General features: G+C 49.2%; 1 protein-coding gene across 1 annotated transcript in view; it reads left to right on the forward strand.

The window, feature by feature from the left end:
- Positions 1-17,210, forward strand: part of STK11IP (serine/threonine kinase 11 interacting protein) — a 19,113-nt gene extending 1,903 nt beyond the window's left edge. Inside the window, exons 3-25 of the mRNA XM_008058896.2 lie at positions 1,048-1,253; positions 1,448-1,522; positions 1,803-1,898; positions 2,569-2,676; positions 2,807-2,878; positions 7,142-7,268; positions 7,480-7,583; positions 7,713-7,808; positions 8,000-8,041; positions 8,216-8,362; positions 8,560-8,644; positions 9,188-9,535; positions 9,722-9,921; positions 10,254-10,370; positions 10,508-10,685; positions 12,438-12,668; positions 12,788-12,891; positions 13,970-14,067; positions 14,157-14,335; positions 14,559-14,640; positions 14,957-15,027; positions 15,859-16,106; positions 16,795-17,210. Of these exons, the coding sequence (XP_008057087.1) occupies positions 1,048-1,253; positions 1,448-1,522; positions 1,803-1,898; positions 2,569-2,676; positions 2,807-2,878; positions 7,142-7,268; positions 7,480-7,583; positions 7,713-7,808; positions 8,000-8,041; positions 8,216-8,362; positions 8,560-8,644; positions 9,188-9,535; positions 9,722-9,921; positions 10,254-10,370; positions 10,508-10,685; positions 12,438-12,668; positions 12,788-12,891; positions 13,970-14,067; positions 14,157-14,335; positions 14,559-14,640; positions 14,957-15,027; positions 15,859-16,106; positions 16,795-16,944 (3,164 nt within the window). The 3' untranslated portion in view covers positions 16,945-17,210. The remainder of the gene's footprint in view (positions 1-1,047; positions 1,254-1,447; positions 1,523-1,802; positions 1,899-2,568; positions 2,677-2,806; positions 2,879-7,141; positions 7,269-7,479; positions 7,584-7,712; positions 7,809-7,999; positions 8,042-8,215; positions 8,363-8,559; positions 8,645-9,187; positions 9,536-9,721; positions 9,922-10,253; positions 10,371-10,507; positions 10,686-12,437; positions 12,669-12,787; positions 12,892-13,969; positions 14,068-14,156; positions 14,336-14,558; positions 14,641-14,956; positions 15,028-15,858; positions 16,107-16,794) is intronic.
- The last annotated feature ends 6,651 nt before the right edge of the window (positions 17,211-23,861 follow it).

The following is a 23,861-nucleotide window of genomic DNA, read 5'->3' on the forward strand; positions in this document are numbered from 1 at the left end:
AAAAAAAAAAAAAAAAAAAGAAAATCCTTCATGCAAGGTTGTAGGATATGTTAGTTTATTCAGCAAAATGATATGGTTCCAGGGTTGGGTACGGTGAGTGTGCAAATGTGTGATTATAAAGAGATAGCATGAGGGAGATCTTTGTGGTGATGGAATAGTTTTGTATCTTTATGTGCTAGGTGCAAGAATCTTCATAAATGGTATATCACTATATATACACATCAGGCCAATATAAATTCATTCATTTAGATACTGAACTGTAGCTATAAGATGTAACTGTAGTGGGGAGGGGACTGAGTAAAAGCTATAGAGGACCTTTCTGTGCTATTCCTGCAGCATCCTTTGACTCTATCCTTATTTTTTTTTTTTAAGTTTTAAAAATACCTTCATGCCTAGCTTGTAGCTGTACTTTTTTAGGTGCAGTGATGAATACCAAGGTGACCAAAATATGCCCTCAAGGATGAATGTCTCATTAGAACAGTAACAGGACTTTAGTGCTATAATGAGTGATTATTCTTCTTATGACATGCATTTTGGTATTGTTTGGACGTTTATAAATGTGTATGTTACTTTTGCAATCTGAAAAATAAAGATAAAATATCCAGTTCACTGTTTTGTAACAATAAGTGACTACAGTGTGAAATTCAGTAGTATTGCTTCTTGAGAAGACTTCCTGGAGAAGGCTGGTCTCGAGCTGGGCAATAGAAGGGAATGTTTCAGAAAATGAGACAGGTATGAACCAGGCCGGCTGTATTTCCAATACTATGAGTAGACCAGAGTGTTTTGAGAAGAGAATGAAAGAAAAATTGGAAAAATTTGGTTGGGGTCATGTGTTGAAGCAGCCTCATATATCAGGCTGAAGAGTTAGGACTGATTTTTGAAGATCAGGGAGCCATGGCAGGCTTTTGAGTTGGGGAGGAGATGAGAAGTTTGATCCTACAGTGGAAGATCTGCAATATGAATCAGAGTGGGTGTATTTTGGGGTTACAGAGTCTTAAAATAAGACATTCATTGTGTCCTCTCTCCTGTCTACCCCTCTCTCTGCAGGTGATGTGGTCCTTTCTGGCTGTAGCACACTGAGCCTGCTGACTACCAGTCTGCAGCAGCTGAACCACGTATTTGAGTTGCACCTAGGGCCATGGGGCCCTGGCCAGACAGGCTTTGTGGCTCTGCCCTCCCACCCTGCCGACTCCCCCGTCATTCTCCAGCTTCAGTTCCTCTTTGATGTGCTGCAGAAAACACTTTCACTCAAGGTTCTGGGTGGGGCATGGGTTGAATGTGCAAAGAGCTCAAAAGAGTGATGGCGGCTAGGCATGGTAGAGGGGTGCAAGAAGTCTGCAGGGCCAAGATCCAGAGGGTATCAGAGATATGGGTGGTTGGGCTAAGGAAGGGATGCTGAGGAAGGGAGAACTGATGTGCCTCAATAACTGGAATATTTTTCTTTTAGCTGGTCCATATCCCTGGCCCTGGTTTCCCAGGGCCCATCAAGATTTTTCCCTTCAAATCCCTTCGGCAGCTGGAGGTATGGGGGCATTTGGGGATGTTGGTGAACAACACCCAACTTGAGGCAGCCACTTGGGGATGGGGAAGAGAAGTCACCTCTTTTGATGGGGGAGGCCAGGCCTAAGTATACCCATTGTTCTGCAGTAATGTAATATCTGCTCTCTTTTCCATTTAATACTTCCGTAAACCATAGCTGGGCTCTGTTGTCTTCTCCCTCCTCCCCCTACTAGGGGAGGTAGAAATGAGGTCTTTGACTTCTGTGAAGTTCTGCCTTCCTCATCCCCCTTCCATTGTTCCAGCTCCGAGGTGTCCCCCTCCACTGCCTGCATGGCCTCCGTGGCATCTACTCCCAGCTGGAGATCTTGATTTGCAGCAGGAGCATCCAAGCATTAGAGGTAGGGAGGGTGATGGATGAGCTCAGATGTCTTGTCTTGAGAGAGAAAGAAGCTCAAGCTCTTATGTTCTCCCTTCTGTTGCTCGCCTCTAGATAGTGTCCTCACTTTCTCCTCTGTGCTCGCATGGCACTCTGTATCTATCTGTATATTTGTAGTCACACCTACTATCTATATTGTATTAAATATTCTAGTGTTTGTCTCCCCACGCTTCCCACAGGGAATTCCTTGAGGAAAGGAACCTGGGCTTTCTTTTTTTTGAGTTGGAGTCTCACTCTGTCGCCCAGACTGGAGTGCAGTGGCCGCTCCCGGCCACCGCAGCTCGACCTGCTGGGCTCTGGCAATCCTTCCACCTCAGCCTTCCAAGTAGCTGGAACTACAAGGGCGCGCTACCACGCCCGGCCAATTTTTTGATTTATTGTAGAGATGAGGTCTTGCCAAGTTGCCCAGGCAGGTCTCGAACCCGCGGGCTCAGGCAATTCACTCACGTTGGCCTCCCAAAGTACAGGATTACAGGCTGAGCCACCAAGCCCGGCCCTGGACTTTCTTTAAATCTGCATCTCTAGATGGAGCTTGAAGTGTGAAGAATGAATGAATGACCAGGTGATAGAGCATGGCCTTGACATGGGTGGAGGGTGAGGGTGGAGTAATGAAGCATCCTCTGTCTACTCAGGAGCTCCTCTCAGCCTGTGGTGGTGACCTCTGCTCTGCCCTCCCCTGGCTGGCTCTGCTTTCCGCCAACTTCAGCCATAATGCACTCACTGCCTTAGACAGCTCACTGGTGAGTGCCTCAGAAGGAACAGGGTTTTGAGAAAAAGCAGGGATGGGCATCTAGGGAGGAGGGCCAGCTGGTTGACAGGGAGTCCTTTTGTGAAGACTGATTCTCCACTTCCCCTTCCCATCCCTCTCAGCGCCTCTTGTCAGCTCTGCGCTTCTTGAACTTGAGCCACAATCAAGTCCAGGACTGCCAGGGCTTCCTGACGGTGAGTATGAGCAGCCTGGTGGCCAGCACGCCTTGGCTTTTGAGTACTCTGTTCTCACCCTCTCTTCTGGACCCACTTTTACTTCTGCCTTGCTCTGCCACCTGCATGGAGCCACATGCTGGCAGGTAGTACTATTTGTGGCTCAGGACTAAATCAGTTTCAAATCTCAACTTCTAATGCCTGTGTGACTTGGAGCAAGTTAGTGAACCTCTTGGTTTCTTCACCTGAAAAGTAGAAATCAGAAGTACCCGCTTTTTTTTTTTTTTTGAGTTGGAATCTTACTCTGTTGCCCAGACTGGAGTGCAGTGGCCGCTCCTGGCCACCGCAGTCTCAACCTGCTGGGCTCCGACGATCCTTCTGCCTCAGCCTTCCAAGTAGCCGGAATTACAGGCATGCGCTACCACGCCCGGCTGATTTTTTGATTTATTGTAGAGATGAGGTCTCACTGCCCAGGCGGGTCTCGAACCCGCGGGCTCAGGCAATCCACTCACCTCAGCCTCCCAAAGGCACGGGATTACAGGCTGAGCCACCGAGCCCAGCTAGTACCCACTTTTATAGTATTAGAATGGTTGTGAAGAGCACCTAATGTTACTTAGCCTAGTGCCTAGCTCAGAAACTGGTAGTTTCTGTGATGATGATGAAGAACCTTTCTCCTTTGTTTTCCTATTCCTCTGTCAAAGGACAGTAGTTAAAGTGGTAAGGACAAATTTTAATCAGTAACAAGCTACTATAATTGGGAAGAGAAAAACAAAGATCAGTGGTTGGAGTTGACTATAAATTCATTTTCTGAGTCCAGAGGAAAGTCAATTGAGAAGATTTTAGGTGTTGAACTTTCAGTGTCTTTAGGTGGTGAAGTGAGGGTGGCAGTGGCAGTCTCATGTATTTCTTGGTTAAGAAATACATGGTGATAGTGTAGACATCAGTGTCACAGTCATGATTGTTCTCCTGGAACAGAGCATGAAAGATGTGTCAGTGGACTTTCTGGGTGGCCCATGTCAGAGCATCTCTAGGCATGTAGGCTGTCCCTGCAAGATCTGTGTGAGATGTGTCCTTTGATGTTTGTATTGAGTATTTCAGCTTTAGTCCATAGGGTTTTTTTTTTAGATCCTTGGGAAAAGGGAAGCTACAAGTCACCTAAAGTTCCAATAAGGATCTGAGCAGTCAGGTTTTAGTTCTCAGTGATACAAGGTCAGGAAGGAGGGAGAAAATTGGAAATGTTAGTTTAGAGAATTATAGCCAAATATTGAAGGAAACTAGAAGAGTTGATAATTTGGTTTGGGCCAACATGTATAAGTACATAAGGTAGCAGGACCTAGTCCAATTTACAGGTAGATAATAAAGCCTCAAAGAAACCAAACAGAACTAGAACCTGGCAATCCACAATGGTGTGTTAATAGCCTTTTCACTGAAACATAGCATTTTTTTCTAGAGCCACCCCTCTTTTTGATTAAAGACAATACAAGTAAAATTATTCTTGTTTACTGGTCTCCTTAGATTTGACTTGCCTATTTACATAAGTGCTTTGTTGGGACTTTTATAAGGAATGTCAGACTGGACTTTTAAAAGCCTCTTGAGCTAGGAAGCCAAGCCAAGAACTTGTCATCAGACTTCTCATGTAGTATGTATAGATTGTAAATTCCTCTTGTAAATTCTTGAGGTCCCCCAAATATCCTCAGGTTCCTGGGCCTGCCAGGACGTAATCTTTCTCATTCATCTGTAAGACTGGGAGCCCTGTAAGCCAGGTAGCAGGCTGATTTTTCCGCAAGGGCTTTGTAAGCATCATCTCCATAAAGTCTTCTTTAGATCCTTAAAACTGTCTGACTGTATCCAGTTTCATGCATTATCTAAAAATACACGACATTTCAGTGTTATATAATTAATTTTATAATAATTAAATAATTGTTATATAATTAATTTTTCCAATTCTGTCCTGTTACAAGGAGGGCAGATTCTTGTTGAATCCATGCGAGTAACTGTATAGCCATGAACATAAGACCACTTAGTGAGAGTTGCTGAATTCTGGAGGGATCAGGCATGGAGAAAAGATAAATGTTTCACTTTTGTCTATAAAAGTATAACTTACTAACTTATTTTGAGTTGTAAATAGCATAAGAGAAAAGAGAAGGGGATTCCTTATATCTAGAAAGCAAAACATTAAAGAACTAGCAGTATTTGTAATTAAAGCTGTAAAACCCATAATCATCTTTCATCGGTTCATTCAGTCTTATGTAAACAATTCTTGTTCTGCTTGCTCTTGGGTTAGCAGTTTTATGAATCCATCAGCTTTTTCATTTGAGTTTTGGAAATCTCATCTTGGTGCAGTGGTATGATCTCAGAGTTATTTAAGCTTATTTAAGTTATTTAAGTAGCTGGCATAGTCTTTTTCCATGAGTCTCTGAGACAGTTCCTTTTTGTTAAAGAGAAGTACTCTGGCCTGTGACTGGTTGCAAGAGCTTTTAGAAAAGCATCAGGGTAAAACAATAACTCTGTGGATGATAAAAGAGTTAAAACAGTCTGTTTCCAGTTCACTTTTCCTCCTCTCCCCAGGTCGTTGCTTTTGCAGGTCTCTGAGTCCTCTGAGAGCACCATGGGGGCAGGGAGCTAAAATTTGAGTGACTACAGGGAGTTGAAGGCTAGAGTGGGAAGGGAAAGGTCTGGCAGGGGTGAGTAGGGGTGGAGGAGCAGGTACCTGAAGGGGACCTATCAAAGGAGACAAGGGAGCTGAAGGAAAGATGAAAGGTGGTAAAATGAGGAAGGGGAAGCAGATGTGATGGGAAGGGAGTCAGTCCAGGGGAGATCTTATGTTTTCCAAAGAAGCCTTTGAGTTCCAGATTATCCTCAGTGAAGTCATGCCCACAAGAAAGAAAGTGAGCACAGCTAGTGCCGTAGTGGTGACACATATAGTCATCAGGAGCCTGAGAAAGGGGATTCAGTGAACTGAGAAGTTCCCATGGGAGCAGCAGAATCAAGTAGGAAGACCAGAGAAGACTCAAAACTAAGAGCCAAAAAGGACTTCCACCCCAGGAGTCAGGGAGTGAATCCCCCTTCAAACAAAGAATGAGGAAGGAGAACTTCCAGCCCAGGAAGTACCTTTCAGACAAAGCTTGGGACTAACCTAGCTTCAGAAGGAATACTTAGAGTCATGAGAATAAAAATCTGTCCTCACTATGCTTCGGTGGACATGTGTTCCAAACACTGGATTGGGAGTCAGACTTATCAATGGATCCCCCATTGATCAGTCAGGAATGAAGAAAAGGCATCAAAGTTGCATACCTGAGTATGCACACCTGAGTGAGAGGTCTGGTGATCCTGTGATGAATTTGATCCTGTCTGAGTCACGCCACCAGATAGCTGTCACAGATAAAACCAGACACTAGTTAGAGTGGTAAGGACAGGTTTTTTTTTTTTTTTGAGTTGGAGTCTCACTCTGTCGCTCAGACTGGAGTACAGTGGCCGCTCCTGGCCACCGCAGCCTCGACCTGCTGGGCTCCGGCGATCCTTCCACCTAAGCCTTCCGAGTAGCCGGAATTACAAGCATGCGCTACCACGCCTGGCTGATTTTTTGATTTATTGTAGAGATGAAGTCTCGCTGCCCAGGCGGGTCTCGAACCCGCGGGCTCAGGCAATCCACTCACCTCAGCCTCCCAAAGGCGCGGGATTACAGGCTGAGCCACCGAGCCCAGCTGTAAGGACAGATTTTAGTCAAAGATAAGCAATTGCAGTGGAGAAAGGGGCCCAGCATGAACTCCACTTCTGTGCAGAGGTGATTGGGCATTTTAAAGGGAGAATGAGGGAGTGGGCATGGGAAGTAGTGAGGGCTTGAGCATAGTCAGGGAAGTAGAAATTTACAAAAAGCAGGAAGGAGGGGTTGGTCCATGTGAAACCTTTCTGGTCTTGATAGCTAACTGGCACTTATCAAAGTAAGGCCCCTACCCTCCCACAGAGACAGGGAGAGAGGGGCCCTGACTTCAGGTGTTGGCTGGAACAAACACTAAATTCTTTTGGCAGCTTTGAGTTTTCCCAGGCAGGAACTTAAAGGGGCTGGAGTTGCCATCCTAGGGATGTGACCTTGAGCTGTTAGCAACTATGCTAGTGTTTGTTCAAGTCTTTTCATATGCGGATGGGGGTGGACAAAATAATTTGTGCTGAGAGTGTGCAGTTTTTATAGGCCAAGGATGAGGCCTAGTCCAGAAGAGGGCTCAGACACCCATACTGAAGCTTGGTCAAGGAGAGAGTGTTTTTTCTCCCCCCTCCCGGTTCCAGGATTTATGTGAGCTCTACCATCTAGACATCTCCTATAACCGCCTGCATTTGGTGCCAAGAATGGGACCCTCAGGGGCAGCTCTGGGGGTCTTGATACTGCGAGGCAATGAGCTTCAGAGCTTGCATGGTGAGTGGGGTGTGTGATGGGGAATGGGGAAAATGTGAGACTTAGAGTGGCTGGGGGCCCGCATGCCTCTAGAACCTTGTGAGGCCTTATATGTAGGGCTGAGGTGTTCCGGTTTATCTTTCGACTGCATCCCCCCACCCTCCACAGGCACCACCACACTCCTGCGTGTACTCACCAGCATGCCTTTCCTCCCTTCTCACCTCCACCTCAGGCCTAGAGCAGCTTAGGAACCTGTGGCACTTGGATGTGGCATACAACCTGCTGGAAGGACACAGGGAACTGGCGCCACTGTGGCTGCTGGCTGAGCTCCGCAAGGTGAGATGTGGGTGCTTTGAGGGCTTAGGAACCACCTTTGTGCCCCACCCTCCTGTGCTGATTTGATCAGTACCTTCTTCACACAGGGAAGGCCCTAGGCCCACTCATTCTTCTCTTCCTGCCCTTCAGCTTTACCTAGAGGGGAACCCTTTGTGGTTCCACCCTGCACACCGAGCGGCCACTGCCCAGTACTTGTCACCCCGTGTCAGGGATGCTGCTCCCAGAGTGAGTGATTGTCCTGTGTTCACTGTGCTTCCCCTTTCCTGCTCACCCCTAACCCACCCCTGTACCCTCTTGCCATCTCTGGGTGAGGGGCCGAGGACCTGGGACCCTGCTTATGGAGTAGTTAATACCCGAACTTGCCAGGGATGGGCCCCACCATGCACTCTCCCCTCTCCTCTTTTGTCTTTGCTCAGTTCCTTCTTGATGGTGAGGTCTTGTCACTGAAGGATTTTCAGGTCAGCGTGGGCAAGAACTGACTGATGGGGAAGATGTGAAGGGAGGCCACTAGTGAGAGAGACAGGGGTGGCTGGCGAAAGGGTCTTCCTGGTCAGTGGAAAGTCTTGCTAGCTTGGGTAACACAGAGGCGTTCTCCTGGCTCCAACCTCTTTCTTCCTGTTGTCACACGTCAGGCCCCAACATCTTTGGGGCTTGGTTCCACTGGCCCACCTGTGCCCTGGCCAATGGGGAGTACTACTGAAACCTCAGGTGGCCCTGACCTGAGTGACAGCTTCTCTTCAGGTGGCGTGGTGGCCCAACCCCTGCTTCATAAGGTTAAGGTAAGTGGTGTCCTTGACTGCCTTGTGCCAGGGGTTGGGTCTCTATAGGGGCACTGGGTTGTCAACGGACTGGGAATAGTCAGGCCTCATTGCTAGCTTGTAGTTGGGGGTTTTGTGGTAGTTTGAATTAGTAGCTATGGATGGCAAGGCCAGAGGTTCTGGCTTTCGAAGAACATCTTCCTTCTACCCAACCTCAGAGTCGAGTCCGTGTAAGGCGGCCAAGCATCTCTGAACCCAGCGATACAGACCCAGAGCCCCGAACTCTGAACCCCTCCCCAGCTGGTATGTCAGCTCCCCCTACTAATCCCTCTTGCCCTTGTCCAGCTCTCTCTTAGTCACTGTGAAGGTCTGCAGAATAAATTTTATTTTTTGGTGGGATGGAGCATTGTAGAAGGTCTCTTAGTCTTTCCTCTTTCCTTTTAGTTTAGGGAAAGGAGAAGAAACTGTTCCTGGGCAGCATTTCGAACATTTTTCAAGGAACATTAATTTTGTGGGGTGTCAAAAGGTCATATGGTAAAGCCAGATAAGTTTGGGAAATGCTAGGTTAAGCAGTTAAATAGGTCTCTTTCCCGCAGGCCATCTCAGGGCCTTCTCTGTGCTACCATGTATTGTGAATCTCCAAGAGTAGCCTGGATGTGCAGTTCTGGACTGCATGTGACCACAGTGTTCCATAGAACTCTCTTTGGGACATACTGCCTGTAACCTCCCTTGGCCCCACCTCCCACATTCCCCATTGCTTCACACTGGGATCACCATAGAAAAGAGGCTTGGGTCTGCTAGGGTGTGGGGTGTGGTCCTGCTCAGCTCTGCTCCCTGCCTGCCCAGGATGGTTTGTGCAACAGCATCGGGAACTTGAGCTCATGAACAGCTTCCGCGAACGGTTTGGCAGTGACTGGCTGCAGTATAGGAATCACCTGGAGACCTCTGGGAGCCCCCTTCCGGTTGCATCCAAGACTCCTACCCTCAGCACGCCTCCTCCAGACTCCCCGCCTGGCTCCTTGCCTCCAGAGGAGGAAGCCAGAGGCTCTGCAGGATCACCACAGAACATGTCAGAAGAGGTTAGAGTGAAGCCAGAGCCACAGGAAGAGGAGGAGATAGTGGAACAGGAAAAAGAGGAAGAAGGAAAGGAGGAACAGGAGGAGGAAGAGAAGTTGGAACAGAAGGAAGTAGAAGGTGAGCACTCTATGGCTATGGGGGATTCTGAGCCAGGTGATTTTGGGATGTGTGGGGGAGAAAGAAAAGCCCAGACTTTCCTGAGGATAGGGCTCACCCTTTCTGGATGAAGAACCTCCCCACAGGAGGGCAGAATCTTGGGTATTTTTCCTACCCTACAGGGCTCCTCTCTTGGTCTCTCCACAGCGGAGCTCTGTCGCCCCATGTTGGTGTGTCCCCTGGAAGGGCCTGAGAGCATGCGGGGCAGGGAATGCTTCCTCAGGGTCACTTCTGCCCACCTTTTTGAGGTGGAACTCCAGGCAGCTCGAACCCTGGAACGGCTTGAACTCCAGAGTTTGGAGGCAGCTGAAATAGAGCCTGAGACCCAGAGAGAGCCAGTGCCCGAGGTGAGCAGGTTTGGGGGCTCTCAAAGAGGTGAGGTTTTTCTCAGGAGCCAGCTCTGAGAATATAACTGTTGTGTGCCAGGCACTGGGCTGGGCATTTCCCACAGTCTCTTACTGACTCTTGGAGCTGAGGAGGGGAGCCTGGGAGGCAAAGCATGATTACACACAGCTTGGGGTCTAGGTGAGGTGTAGTGATGCCATGCTGGAGCTTGGACGTCAGCACAAGCATTTGATTGGAGTCCAGAGCTATTGTTTACCTCCATACTCTCAGCATAACCCTAATTCCTCTGACTGTCACCCCTGCTGTTTTCACCTGGCCCCTTTTTCCTGTGCAGGGCTCTGATCTGCTTCCTGGGGCCCCTGTCCTCGTTCTGCGCTTCTCCTACATTTGCTCTGATCGGCGGTTACGTCGCTATGTGATGCTGGAGCCTGATGCCCATGCAGCCGCCCAGGTGATGGAGGCCTAGCGCAGAGGCTCAGGAGACTGTGGGGGAGAGTGGTAGAGCCAGAGGGAGTGGTTGAGGACCTGTGGGGCATGTTCATCTGGGGTCCGTCTGCTCACAGCTGCCTCTGACTCATCGTCTGTCAGGAGCTGCTTGCTGTGTTGACCCCAGTCATCACCACGGCTCAGCGCCAACTTGGGGAAGCCAGGGACGTGCTGGGGGGCAGATTCCAGTGTCTGCGCTGCGGCTATGAGTTCAAACCAGAGGAGCCCAGGCTGGGATTGGACAGTGAGGAAGGCTGGCGGCCTCTATTCCAAAAGACAGGTACAGGCCCTGCCCTTGACTCCCTGCTCACGTGCCTCCTCCATTGCAGGAAGTGGCTTTGAGCGGGGGAGTGTGGAGGGGGAGCCCCAGGGAGAAGGGATTGGATGGAGGATGGGGACCAACTGTTCTGCCTGGAGGAAACATAAAACTGCCTGCCTGCCACATTTATAAAAATGAGCACAAAGGAAAGAAGAAACTGTATCCTGGGTTTTTTCCCTCTAAAAGTCAGGAAATGCAATCTCTTAACCGTGCTTAAACATACTCATTATTTTTTTATAACTTGGAAGCTTTCTGTGTTTTGAGGGACTAATATTTCAGAAGCAACATAAAACCTAACAAGCCCTCGCTGCAGTATCGGGTTGTGGTGCTGTCCCACTGAACATGCTTAGCTGTCGAGTGAGATGCTTTGGGAGTTGGCTTAGTTTGTCCTTCCAGGCTGACCTTGTAAGCTACTTGATCTCACATAATGCCTCATGGCATCTCTTCATATTCCATCCTTTAAAACAGATCTTTCCGTTGTAGACCAGTTAAAAGCACTGTCTCTGAAGAAGACATTGAAGAAGAAAGAAATGTTCCTGATGACAGCTGTGTAGAAATGCATGATTTTAGTAGCCATTTTTTTCTTCTTGGCAGCAGCTGGAACAGGGGTTTACATTTTATTTGAAAATGGAGCCATGCTCCATTCTCCACCCTGAAGCTGCCCAGGCACCGCAAGCCCAGCTGCGCAATGGGTGCAGCAGAAGTAGCCACCAGCCCCTCCTGGACCCTGGCTCTACTCTCTGGGAGTCCTGCAGCCTCTAGGGTCCCTTCTGTGGTGACGTTATGAATGAACTTTACTATGTACTATGTTCTTCTTTTCTTTGAGCCTCAGTTAACTAATCTAAACAAAGAGAATGAACTCACCTCCAGTGCTGTAAACAGATTTAAATGTGACAATAAGGCATCAAGTGCAATGCCTGGCACAAAACAAAGGTCCCCTATAAATGGTAGCTGCTGTCATTACCCCAAGCTATATGGTCTTGGACAGGGTGTGTACATTGTTTCATCTTGTCTTTCCTCATTTGCAAAATGGGTTAGGTGAGTTTCAGTGGGGATGAAATGTGATGGTATGGGTGTGGGAGCTAGCATGTGCCCAGCACATTGTTTCTTCTCTCATTGCTGCTCCATGCCCAGATTCTCTTCTGCTTCCATGCAGTCATTCTGATGCTGAGGTTGAGTATGATAGACACTTATCATCCCTGTTTTACAGGTGGGGAACCAGACTCAGAGAGCTTAGATGACTTGCCTGTGATTATAGAGCCACTAATGGATGGAGCCTGGAGTTGGACCCAAATCTGACACCAGAGTTCTCCCTGCCTTTCCCAATCTGTTGATTTTGGTCTTTTAGACACTGCTAGGAATGTATTAAAGTACTTGATCAGCCTAAGTCTGTGGGTAGGGACCAGAGCAGAGCCTACATGCATTTGGCCCAATCTGAGAGGACCTGAAGTTAGAAGGTGGGGTGTACTTTAATGAGGTTTTGGGCCACAGCTTAGCTCATTCCTCCCTGGGATGGAGAGAACCTGGAGAGGGAGTTGGTGGGTTTGGGCATGGTGGTCATGTATGAAGCTGGAGATGTGGGCCCAGGGGAGGCCTGAGAGTGGGCAGAGAGTACCATGAGTATGGTGGGGGCTTGTGTGGTGGCTTTATGGATGAACTTTTCTATGTGCTTTGGGGAAAGCTCACAGGGTCTATGTCCATCCCTCCCTCCAGAATCTCCTGCTGTATGTCCAAACTGTGGTAGTGACCATGTGGTTCTCCTGGCTTTGTCTGGGGGAACCCCCATCAGGGAGTGGAAACAGGGAGAGCATTCACCAGCTCCCTCTCAGTCTGCCAGCCCTGTCTGTGACCGGCCTGGTCTCAGTGACCACCACAACAGAGCCAAAAGCAGCCCACCTCAGGCATCGATTGCCCACGACCACAATAGTTGGAGCCTCAGTCCCTGTGAGTAGGGGCCAAACAAGTTGGGAGTGGGTTTGGGGGAGGGAGGGGCACTGATGGGGCGGTGGAGATGGATCCTAGTGCTGCCAGGAACAGGCTAACAGCCCCCTGGTTGTCCCCAGCCCTTGAGCACTGTGGCCTCCGTGCTGTGGACCACCGACTCCGGCTCTTCCTGGATGTTGAGGTGTTCACTGAGGCCCAGGAGGAGTTCCAGTGCTGCTTCAAGGTCTGTGCTGCCCTGACAGCATCTGGGCCCCCAGCTGACCAAGGCGCCCACTTGTTTCATCACAGCCAGTTGAGTCAGATCAAGCACTCTGGAACCAGCAGATCTGACTTCAGTTTCAACTCTAGCAGTTACTTGCTGCGTGGCCGAGGACACATTCCTTGGTGTTTGAGTCCCAGTTGTCACCCTTCCATGGTGGAGATAATACCTCCCTTTTGGAGTGGCGTGGCATGAGAGCTGAGGGCTAAATTACCCAGCACAGCACCTGGAGCTCATTCAGTGAGGCCTTCTAGCATTATTATAAATACATGGTGTTATGAGACCTTTCTTGAGCACCTGTTATGTGCTAGACACTAAGGATCTACAGGAGATCATTCTTGCCTTCTATCTTTGGTCTGGTGAGAAACCAACAGTTGTGTAATAGAAACGCGCTGTACTGAGGCGGAGGTCCTAGAAGGGGCATCTAATCCAGCCTCAGTGGGTCAGGGAGCCTTCAGGAGGTTACGACTAAGCCAGATCTTAAAGGATGAGTTAAGGAGTAGGGTGGAAAAGGATGTTGTAGGTGAAGGAAGCAGCAAATGCTTGCAGGCCTGAGAGTGTCACCCGTGGGGAGAACTGTCTAGGATGAGGGTAGCTAGAATGTGCAGTGTGAGGGCAGGTGTCCCAAGAGGAGTCTGAGCGGCAAGCAGGGGCCAGTTCAGGAGCAACCTCCTGTGTCTGCCAGAGAGTTTGGACTTGGTCCAGAGGGCTACCAGGAGCCACTGAAGGACTTGAGGTGGGGAGTGACGGTCAGTTTTGTGCTTTGAACGGTCAGTCTGGCAGAGTGCAGAGGGTGAGGTGGAAGGGCAAGGTGTCAGGCAAGGAAACCAACTGAGAGACAGCCAAGGCTCTGAGGGGGCAGGGGCTGTGGGGCAGGGAGCAGTGGTGGGTAGAGGGGCTGCTGAGTGCCAGGGAAACTCAATAGACTGATGGACGGGCAGCGGGGAGCGTCAGGCCCAGGGGCTGTCACAAGTAACTCTGATTTCAGTTTGCTGCTTGCCTCCCCAGGCCCCTTTCCTCACCAACCTCTTCTTCCTCTCAGGTGCCAGTGGTGTTGACAGGCCACGTCGGGGAATTCCTGTGCCTCGTGGTAGTATCTGACCACAGACTTTACCTGTTGAAGGTGACAGGGGAGATGCGGTGAGTGAGCCGGGGCTGGGCAGGACAGGGCCTCCTTGTTCTCTCTCCACCCTCACTCTTTCCTATTGCTCTGTCGCCTCTTTCCGCAGTGAGCCCCCGTCTAGCTGGCTCCAGCTGACCCTGGCTGTTCCGCTGCAGGATCTGAGTGGCATAGAGTTAGGCTTGGCAGGCCAGAGCCTGCGGCTGGAGTGGACGCCAGGGGTGGGCAGCTGTGTGCTGCTGCCTCGAGATGCCAGGCGTTGCCAGGCCTTCCTAGAGGAGCTCGTTGGTGAGAGGGGCCAGGAGAGGCAGGGGGTGGGGCGGGGTCCTGGGTTGAGTTCTCCAACTCTGGTGCCTGGCAGCAGAGGCAGAGAGGCAATGGGACTTGTCCCTTGTAGAAATTCCTGGAATCTAGAAATACGGGGAACAGGAAGATGGTAACAGGTGGAGAAGTGGGGGTGGGGGAGAGTAGAGCCTTCTGAGGGCTCCCCGTCCCTGCTGGCTCTGTCCAGATGTCTTACAGTCTCTGCCTCCTACCCGGAAGAACTGTGTCAGTGCCACGGAGGAGGAGGTGACCCCACAGCACCGGCTCTGGTGAGTTGATAAGAGGCCGAGGCTCGAATTGGTGCCCGGATCCTCTCTCCACAGAGCTCTGACATGGCCCTGTGCTGAGTAGGCCCTGGGCCTGCTGCCTGTGTCTCTTCCCCACCCACCTGCGGTGCTTCCTTCCCACTTCCCTCCCTTGAAGCCCTGCCTCTCTGGGTGGGGTCAGGAGACACCTTGTGTCCTCAGTTGCCTAGAGAACTTTGCTTTCGGGTCCATGTTTTTTTCTGAAGTAAAGCAGATTGGCTGGGTCTGCCCTGTCTCATCACCCCTCGCTGATCTTCCTGCATCTGCCACATTCCCCCAGGCCATTGCTGGAAAAAGACTCATCCGTGGAGTCTCCCCAGTTCTTCTACCTTCGGGTGTTCATGGTTGAAGGTGAGCCCTCTGTGCTGCAGATGCTCCCCTCGTCTCTACCCTGCTTTTGTCATAGGCCACTGGCCTGGCCCCTGGCACCTCTGCAATTCTCTGGTAGCAATTATCAGTTCTGGAATCAGGACTTCCTCTCATGGGAATACCCACATGCCATCCTCAGTGCTCCCTGCCTCTCTGTGTGGGGTCAGGAGACACCCTGGATCCTCAGTTGCCTAGAGAACTTTGTTTTGGGGTCCATGTTTTTTTTTGAAGTGAAGCAGATTGGCTGGGTCTGCCCTGTCTCATCCCATCAGAGAAGACCAGGGACTTGGATTCTTGTTTCTGAGTGGGTGTGTGGTAAGGCAGTTTCCCTTTGTCTTGGTCCTCAGTGATTGTGGAGGCTAGGGATCCTGAATTTTTTTTTTTTTTTTTGAGTTGGAGTCTCACGCTCACAGCCACCCCAGCATCCACCTTCTAGGCTCCGGCGATCCTTCTGCCTCAGCCTTCAAGTAGCAGGAACCACAGGCGTGCACTACCATGCCTGGTTAATTTTTTATTTATTGTAGAGATGAGGTTTCACCAAGCTGCCCAGGCTGGTCTCGAACCCGTGGGCTCAGGCAGTCTACTCGCCTCGGCCTCCCAAAGTGCTGAGATTACAGGCTGAGCCACCGAGCCCGGCGTCTTGGAGTTTTTGGAAAAGGGAAGGTCATGGCTGCAGGGGCACATCTGCTTTGTGACCCACCTCAGAGTGTGGTTCATGCCTCTTCTCCTGAGCAGCCCTGGGACATGGACCCCAGGGATCCAGGCCCCGCCACAGCTTTCCACCTGGACCTCACCCTGCCCCTTTTCCTCCAGGCTCTTCTACCTGCCCTGTGTCCCTGTTGCTGACTTTGTCCACCCTGTTCCTGTTAGAGGAGGACCCTGTGGGGTCCCAGGCAGAGTCCTCTCTTCCAGCAGCATCTGGGGAAGCCTTTGAGAAGGCCCCGCCCTTGGGGCCAGACCCTTCCCTTCACATCAGGGAGCAGCAACCACTCAGCAGCCTGAGCTTGGTGCTGCTCTACCGCACAGCCCCGGAGCACTTGCGACTGGTCTTCTATGATGAGGTTCGTGTGTGCGCACTCAGGCAAGTGTGTGAGAGGGAGGGAGTTTGGGGGCAGTGTGGGAAAGGGGTCTGGGAAGGCTAGCGTTGGGGCAGAATGGAACTTAGGGATGGACAGTTGTGGTGGAGGGAGCACAGAGAATTCAGGTGTGAAGTGCCAGGGGACTCTGGGTTTGGATGAGCAGCAAGCAGGTGGCAGCTGTGGGTAGGCGAAGCACCCTGGATGTGGAGCCCAGCCATCTACTGGCTGGGAGGCCTTTAGTGAGGCACCCAGCTGCTTTGAGTCAGCGGATGGGGCTGCTGTGTGCCAGCCATTTGATCTTCACAACCACCCCCTGAGGGGGAAACTGAGCCCTGGGGACGTGAACCAACTTGCCCAGACCTCAAGTGGTAGAGCCAGAAGTGGAACCCACCCACACAATTCCTTGGATTTGACTCCAGAACTTCCATACAACAGGGAAGATTAAAGAGACAAGATAGTAAACGTGAAAGCTCCTGGAGACTTTCAGGAAATGCGGGATTGGGTTCTGTTTACAAAGCTCGGAGTCAGGATCTTCTGGGGGTGAAGGCAGGCTTGGGAGGGGAGAGGTGATGAGCCAAGAAGGGTAGTGAGTCCTCCCTGGAGGCCTCTTCTGTCCCCAGCCTGGCGTGGCCCCTGTGATCCTCACCTTGCGGACTGCTTGATCTGTCAGGTGTCTCGGCTGGAGAGTTTTTGGGCACTCCGTGTTGTGTGTCGGGAGCAACTGACAGCCCTGCTGGCCTGGATCCGGGACCCCTGGGAAGAGTTGTTTTCCATCGGACTTCGGACTGTGACCCAAGAGACTCTGGACCTTGACCGATGATACTTCCACACTGACCTTGGCCTTGACCTCAGGAGCCATGCTGCAGATGTTCCCTATCCCAGTCTCTGGGTCTGGCTTCCAGGTTGGCTGCAGACTTCTATAGCCTTGGGCTCTGGCCAGTGAGACCCTGAGTGACCCAAATGATGGCTTACGGGAGAGAGTCTGGTCTCTGGATGATCTGGCCTAAGGGGACAGGCTAAGTGGTCAGTAGGAATGTTTCTTTTGCACTTTTTCTCAGGTATCAATAAAGTTGTTTCCATTTCAGATGCCATGGGTGGTACTTGGATGTGTCACTCATGAGATCTACCTTTCCCTTAACCTCTTCTAACAGAAACTACCCCACCCATAGCTCTTCCCAAATGGACAGTCCCACACAGCCTTGGTTGTACTGTGAGACCCTGTCCCCAACCCTACTCTGGACCCAACTTGTGGGATCAAGTAGAAGTGATCCATGGATACCCAGTCCCAAGTAGCAGTGACTTGTCATGTGGCCTGGCATGTACTTAATGCCAAACAAATAGCTGGGCCAGTTATAATAGATTCTTACTCTCTCGAATTTCACTTGGGAAGTAGTGTGGGTCTCAGGCCCTTGCAGAGGGAGTCTGGGGAGAGGGTGTGTGGAATTGGGCCATGGAGGGGGCCTTGGCATCTGGTGCTTTCTGCCCTTCTCATAGCACTACCTCATGTAGCTCAGAGACTTGGATGGGTCGACCCTGTCTTCATGTCTGTGGCCATGGTGATTGGTTCAAGAATGCTCACAGGGTTTGGCCTACTAAGGCCCAGCACTAGCTTTTGGCTGGAACAACCAAGAAAGAGACCGATTTACTTCCTGAGTGTTGCTGAGAGGATAAGCCTGGAGCTGCTGACTATGAGGGGGAGCTCTCCTGAAAGTGGAACCATGAGAGAGACAGAACCGAGGTGGAGAGAGCAGGTCCAAATTCTGGGGATGTCTTTGGGGCCACTGGATCCACTTGTGCCTGAAGACCGATATGAGAGGGAACCCTTAAAAAAACCTGAAATTTATTTATAAAAATTGTGTATTTGTTCTTATATGTTTAAACTTCAGTCACCTTCAAAGTACTCTCCATTTGATGCAGTACATGTTTTGAAATGTATGATTTCCAAAAAACAAAAATCACTGAAGTCGAACGCAGTCTCTTAGAACAATGCTAGCGGGTACACTGATACCCATGGGTTCCTAGAACACTTACTTGCTGGGGAAGCCTGTACTACAAGGGGCCTGCCCTCCAAAGAATAATTCAGGTTTTTTTTTTTTTTTTTAAATCCCCCTTCATATACTTACAAATTTAGGTTATGTGAGCTAAAATAACTCCCTTTCTTCCTTTTTTTTCTTTTGATTTAAGCTAGTTTGAATTAAGCATGAGTCACTGAAAGGGTCCTAAGTAAACAAACCCCCACTTCAACTTGAGCCAGGCTGAGTGGGGATCTGTTTCTTACACAGCGGGAATAGTGACACCCACATATTGGTGTAGAGAGGCCCTGGTTCTTGGTTCCTATTCCTGAGTGAGGCAGAATGATTAATCCTACTTACTTTTTGTGTCGGGCCACCAGACCTAAGGCCTTGATCAATGAGTGACCTGACTGCTTGGTTGGACAGCAGAGCTGGGGCTGTGTCAGAGTGGGGCCTTTTCACCTGGAAAGAGTGGGTAAGGTTGCCCTGTCCTGACCAGCACACAACTTCAATAAACCTTAGGATGAAAGTATTTAAAAATTAAAAGGGTCATCTAAAAAGTTTTTATTTTAAAATTTGCTTGAAAAGTAGTGTGTACACATGAGAAAAATGTGCACTGTAATATATACAGTAAAAAGTGAGTTGCTCTCATATTCCTGAACCCTAAACTCCCCTCTCTAGATTCAGGCATTCTTACCCATTTTTAATCTTTTTTTTTTGACTTGGAGTCTCACTCTGTTGCCCAGACTGGAGTGCAGTGGCACGCTCCCGACCACCACAGCCTCGACCTGCTGGGCTCCAGTGATCCTTCTGCCTCAGCCTTCCAAGTAGCCAGAACTACAGGCGTGCGCAACCATGCCCAGCTAATTTTTGATTTATTGTAGAGTGGGTCTCAAACCTGCGGGCTCAGGCAATCCACTCACCTCAGCCTCTCAAAGTGCTGGGATTACAAGCTGAGCCACCGAACCCAGCCACCCAATTTTTATCTGTCCAGAAATGTCAATGCATGTACACTCGTGTACACATTTTCCCCAGAAAAGGGTAATTATTTAAGCCACTCAACTCTATAAAAAAAAGATTGAATTCTAAGAATAGTTCCTCCCCAGCAGGTCTCCAGTTTGGTCTGGTGGTAGAGTGGGGAGGAAATGGTATGAGTCTTGACTGGCCATTTGGGAGATGCTGACTGAAGTAGAGGTGCTTTGGAAACAGGCATGCAGGAGGTGGGGGCCCAGAGGCTCAGAAAGTAAATTCACCTACTTCTGTTTTGCTCAGAGCTGCCCTAAATTTTTAATTGAAGCAAATTAAAACTTCCCAAAAATATTAGTCCACTTTCTTGGCCATGTGCACACCCCCTTCCTGGTCAGTGAACTTACACCGCATCTGCGAACAGGCGCCAGTGCTGGTTCTGAGGAAGGCCTTGTCAGCCTCTGGCCAGAGCTACCCTTCACCACCAGGCCCACGTGCAAGCACTTCCCCAGAAGCCAGGTCAGATAGGGTCACGGTGCAGATGGGGCAGAATAATCTCCAGTCATTTCACATGATTTACAGAGACATATGACAAGGGAGTTGAAAGAGGAGCTTCTACATGCTTAACATCTCTGTGGACACCCTTGCTTTCTTTACTGCAGAGGAGCTTAATGCAAGGGAGTCTTCTGCAGCTTTTGTGCACAAGTGCTCTTTCTTTGGTGACCCAGCAGACACAGGTGCTGGTGAGTGAGTGGCCTGTAGACTGGTCAGGGTGAGGCCATCACCACTCCCAGAGGCCTCCCCTGCTTTAGCTTCGCACCTCCCAGGAGTAGGTGACAGGTTTGCCCCAACACAGGTGTCAATAGGTGGCACTCGCTTTACATACACCCTGGACTACCCTCACAATCGATCAGTCCATTCAGTCTGGCCTTTCCCCTCCGGCAAGTGCTTATTGATCGCCTGGCCTCTGGCCTTGGGCTTGTTGGCATGAAGGACACAGACCTCTGCGGCTCCTGGAAAGCAGTGGAGAGAAAGGCTTCGCTCACCTGAAACTGTACCTCACACACTGCTACACTTTCTGCAGAAAGAAGGTGGGAGAGGATAGAATATATATTCATGTTTGCTTGTATTTGTGTAAATAAATTCCAAGGGATAAAAAAAGAAATTGCTGGTGGGGGAAGATGATGATGATGATTCAGAATAAGATTAGGGGTGGTACTGAGGGTTTTAAAAAAACCTCTTTGTTAAAAAAATTTAAAACCATCTGTGGGTATTATAGATTCAAATATTACATTAATTTTTTTTGAGTCGGGGCGTCTCTGTCACTCCGGCTGGAGTGCAGTGGCACAATCACTGCTCACGTCAGCCTTGACCTCCTGGGCTCATGTAATCCTTCTGCCTCAGCCTCCCAAGTAGCTGGGACTACAGGCATGTGCCACCACACCCGGCTAATTTTTTTATTTTTTGTAGAGATGAGGTCTTGCTTTGTTGTCCAGGCTGGTCTGGAACTCCTGAGCTCAAGTGATCCTGCCACTTCAGCCTCCCAAAGTGCTGGGATTATAGGCGTGAGCCATCGTGCTGGGTTCAACTATTATATTTAAAATGTCTATGAGGTCCATAAGGGTCAGTGGTCAAACTGAGTGGGAGACTTCGACACCTAAGACTCCGGAAGGGAGGAACACCCATCTCTCTCATTATGAGCGGGTCTATCTTTGCTGCTGACTCATTTTACAGGGTGTGAGGGGTGACATCCTTCCACTCTTGTCAAGATACGGCGGTCACTTCTGAGAAGACCCTGCCTAGGTTGCTTAACTGAGGTTGGAAATTCAGCCACGGTTCTGTGTGTGAAGTTTAGCCCATCTCTGAGCACAGGCGATAGTTATTATCTATTCCCTCATCTACTAGAGGGATGGTGTGTGTGGTTATAGGAAAAGGCACAGTGGATGTTGATCAGAACCATCTAGGATTACGCCTTAGTTTTGTGGCTCCTTACTTAACCATGGGCGAATAGCTTACCTTTGTCCTCATCTACAGCCTGGGGGTGAGACTGATCAGTAATTTACCTAGTTCACAAAACTGTTGAGTGTAATAATGTAAATGGAAGTCCTATGTGAGCCATAAAACAGTAAATAAATGCTGTTTAAAAACCTGCCTGTTAGTTATTACAAGCTGCTTTGTTGCCCAGGGATGCTCTTTGAGAACAAAAAAGGGCAAGCCTGCCTGTGTGTTTATGAGTGGATGTTGCCCCAGAGTGCTTCGGAGGGAACCTCAGACGCTTCTGGGGATAGGAGGGAGCCATGGCATGTTTTTCCGGCCCATCTTTGTCATTTGATCGTTTTGGACTGACTTCACGGCCTCCACAAAAACATTCTTCAGTTTATTAGTTACTATAATTACTTGTGCACTCGCCTTCAATTCCACAGACATTGGTTGAGCTTTTAAAATGTGCCAGGCTCTATGTGAGAAGACGGGGGCTTTCTTCAGAAAGGTAAACCAGACATGCTCCTGCTTTCAAGCCTACAGTCCAGGGAGGGGGTGGGGAAGGGCACCTCGGACTGGTGAAGGCTACTGTAGGAGAAGATTGGAATCATCATGTCTCTGAGCATCCACTGTATACCGGTTCTTGCTCTAACCATTGACTTTACATTGTCTCACTCAGTAGGACCACTCTGAAGGACAAATGTGAGTTCCATTTCACAGGTGAGGAAGCTGAGGCTTGGGTTAAATACGGTATTCTCACCTAGGGGATGCTGGATCTCAAACTTGGGCCCTCCTCTCAGGCCTTCTAGAATGCCCACCCATGTTCACCCTCCTTTATATCTGTCCCCTTGTGGCACTAAACTTCCAGAGAAACCACATCTTTCCAGAAAAACGCCAACCATATCATCAAATATCTGAGCAGACTATTCTTACAGGACCTTCCCCAGGCTTTTCCTTCTGCCTGGAGTGTTCTCCCCTCCCCAGTTCCCCAACATCTTCTTCATTGCATGGCTGGTTATCTCCTATCCTTCAGGTCTTTGCTTAATTGTCACCTCCTTAGAGAGGATGTCCCTAGCCAGGTCTCCTGAATGTTCTTTGTAACTGGGCTTTCTCTTCATGGCTTTTGTCACGTTTCATAACTATACATTGTGGTTGCTTGTTTCTTGTCTGTAAAGTGCCCAAGCACAGGGACCATATCAGTTTTTTTTTAAGTCAGTGTACATACAACACCTGGCATGGAGCATAGGATGAGTATGTGAGTCTCAGTTGACACACTTGGTGCATGAAATGTTACTTTATAACATTTGCAAAACAGCCTAACCTCTATTTCAAGCCGCCATCCCAGGGGGCTGACAGGACCCACTGACTTCACTCTCTCGCCTTCTGCATTTTGGGGAACCTTTTGCTTTGCTGGTTGCGGAGGCCAAAAGGTCTGCTCCTCTACCCCCTCTCCGGCTTCTGGTCAAGACACTGTATTTCTTGCTAACCTTGTTCCTCTTCCTTCCTTCACAAATCTCCCTTAGTTTCCTAAAGCTTTTGCTCTGGAAGAATATAAGGCAGAAAGGTTTGTAGACTATTTTTGCATTCCGTCCCATCCAGACCCCCAAACGACAAAATTCAAAGCAGGCTACCTGTTTGGGTGGAGGCCAGGGAGAAGTGTGAAAGGACATAGATTCTTATCTCAAAATATTATCCTAGTCACAAATAAATCGGTAAGACTGGAGCTGGAAGGTGGAGGGGTAGGACGGGTAGGAGAGACTTCAGGGACAGTGGTGCTGTCCTGAGGGTGGATTTATTTCAAAGCCGAGTCCAGGTTTACTGAGCGACACACGTGGATTATGATGGGATAAACCACTGCAGAGTAACCACAATAGTAAATAAGAATGACATTTATTGAGCACCTCTTCTGTGCCAAGCATCGAACTGGTATTTTATATATAGCATCTCTAACTCCAGAGTCTGGGCTCTTTCTCAATGCCGTGTTGCCTCTTGTGTAAAAATAAGATCTTACTCACCATGAAGCTAGTCAACAGCAATGGCACTGGGTGCTCCGCTCTGGGGAGCAGGGAGGTAAGTTTTGGCAAGAGCCTAAGTGAAAATCTGGGGCTAGCTGAACCCACTCCCTACCGTATTACAGAAACTCTAAGTTAGGATTACCACTGCAACGATGGGTCCATTGGCCAAGGAGTGTCAGAATCTACTCTGTGGGGGGTAAAAGCCATTCTGGAAATCCCTGCCTCTTTTGAGTTTGTGCGGCTGGCATCGTTAATTTGACTTTAATACTTTTTGCTCTTGTAAGTGCAAACTAACTTTCACTGATTTCATGTGTGTGCATTTCACCATTTTTCACATCATGAGTTATTTGAGGACTGTTGGTACTTGTGTCTCTTCCATTTGTTGTAATACTGAAATGAGCTGAAATCTGAGCACTATGATGTGCCAGTCACTGTTCTAAGTGCTTCGCACAAATGAACTTGTTTCATTCTTTTAAAAACCCTGTTGTTATTGCCATTTTACAGATGGGGAGTCTGAGTCCCAGAGAGCGTAGATAACTTGATCAAGATCACACAATTATCAAGTGGTAGAGTTGGGCTGGGAACTCAAGCCGCTTGCCTCCAGAGGTCTCACGCTTAACTATTCCCCTACACTGACTCTAGTTTCAAAGATACAGTCTTCTTGAAAAAATCTACCTGGGAAGTTGGTGGTATATTTTGGTTTGTGCCCATGACAAAGAAGGTTTAACACTCATGGAAGGACATCAAGACATGGTGGTTGCGGT

This window comes from Carlito syrichta, unplaced genomic scaffold, assembly GCF_000164805.1.
Source record: "Carlito syrichta isolate Samal-C Ts95f unplaced genomic scaffold, Tarsius_syrichta-2.0.1 Scaffold303646, whole genome shotgun sequence".
Taxonomy (NCBI): domain Eukaryota; kingdom Metazoa; phylum Chordata; class Mammalia; order Primates; family Tarsiidae; genus Carlito; species Carlito syrichta.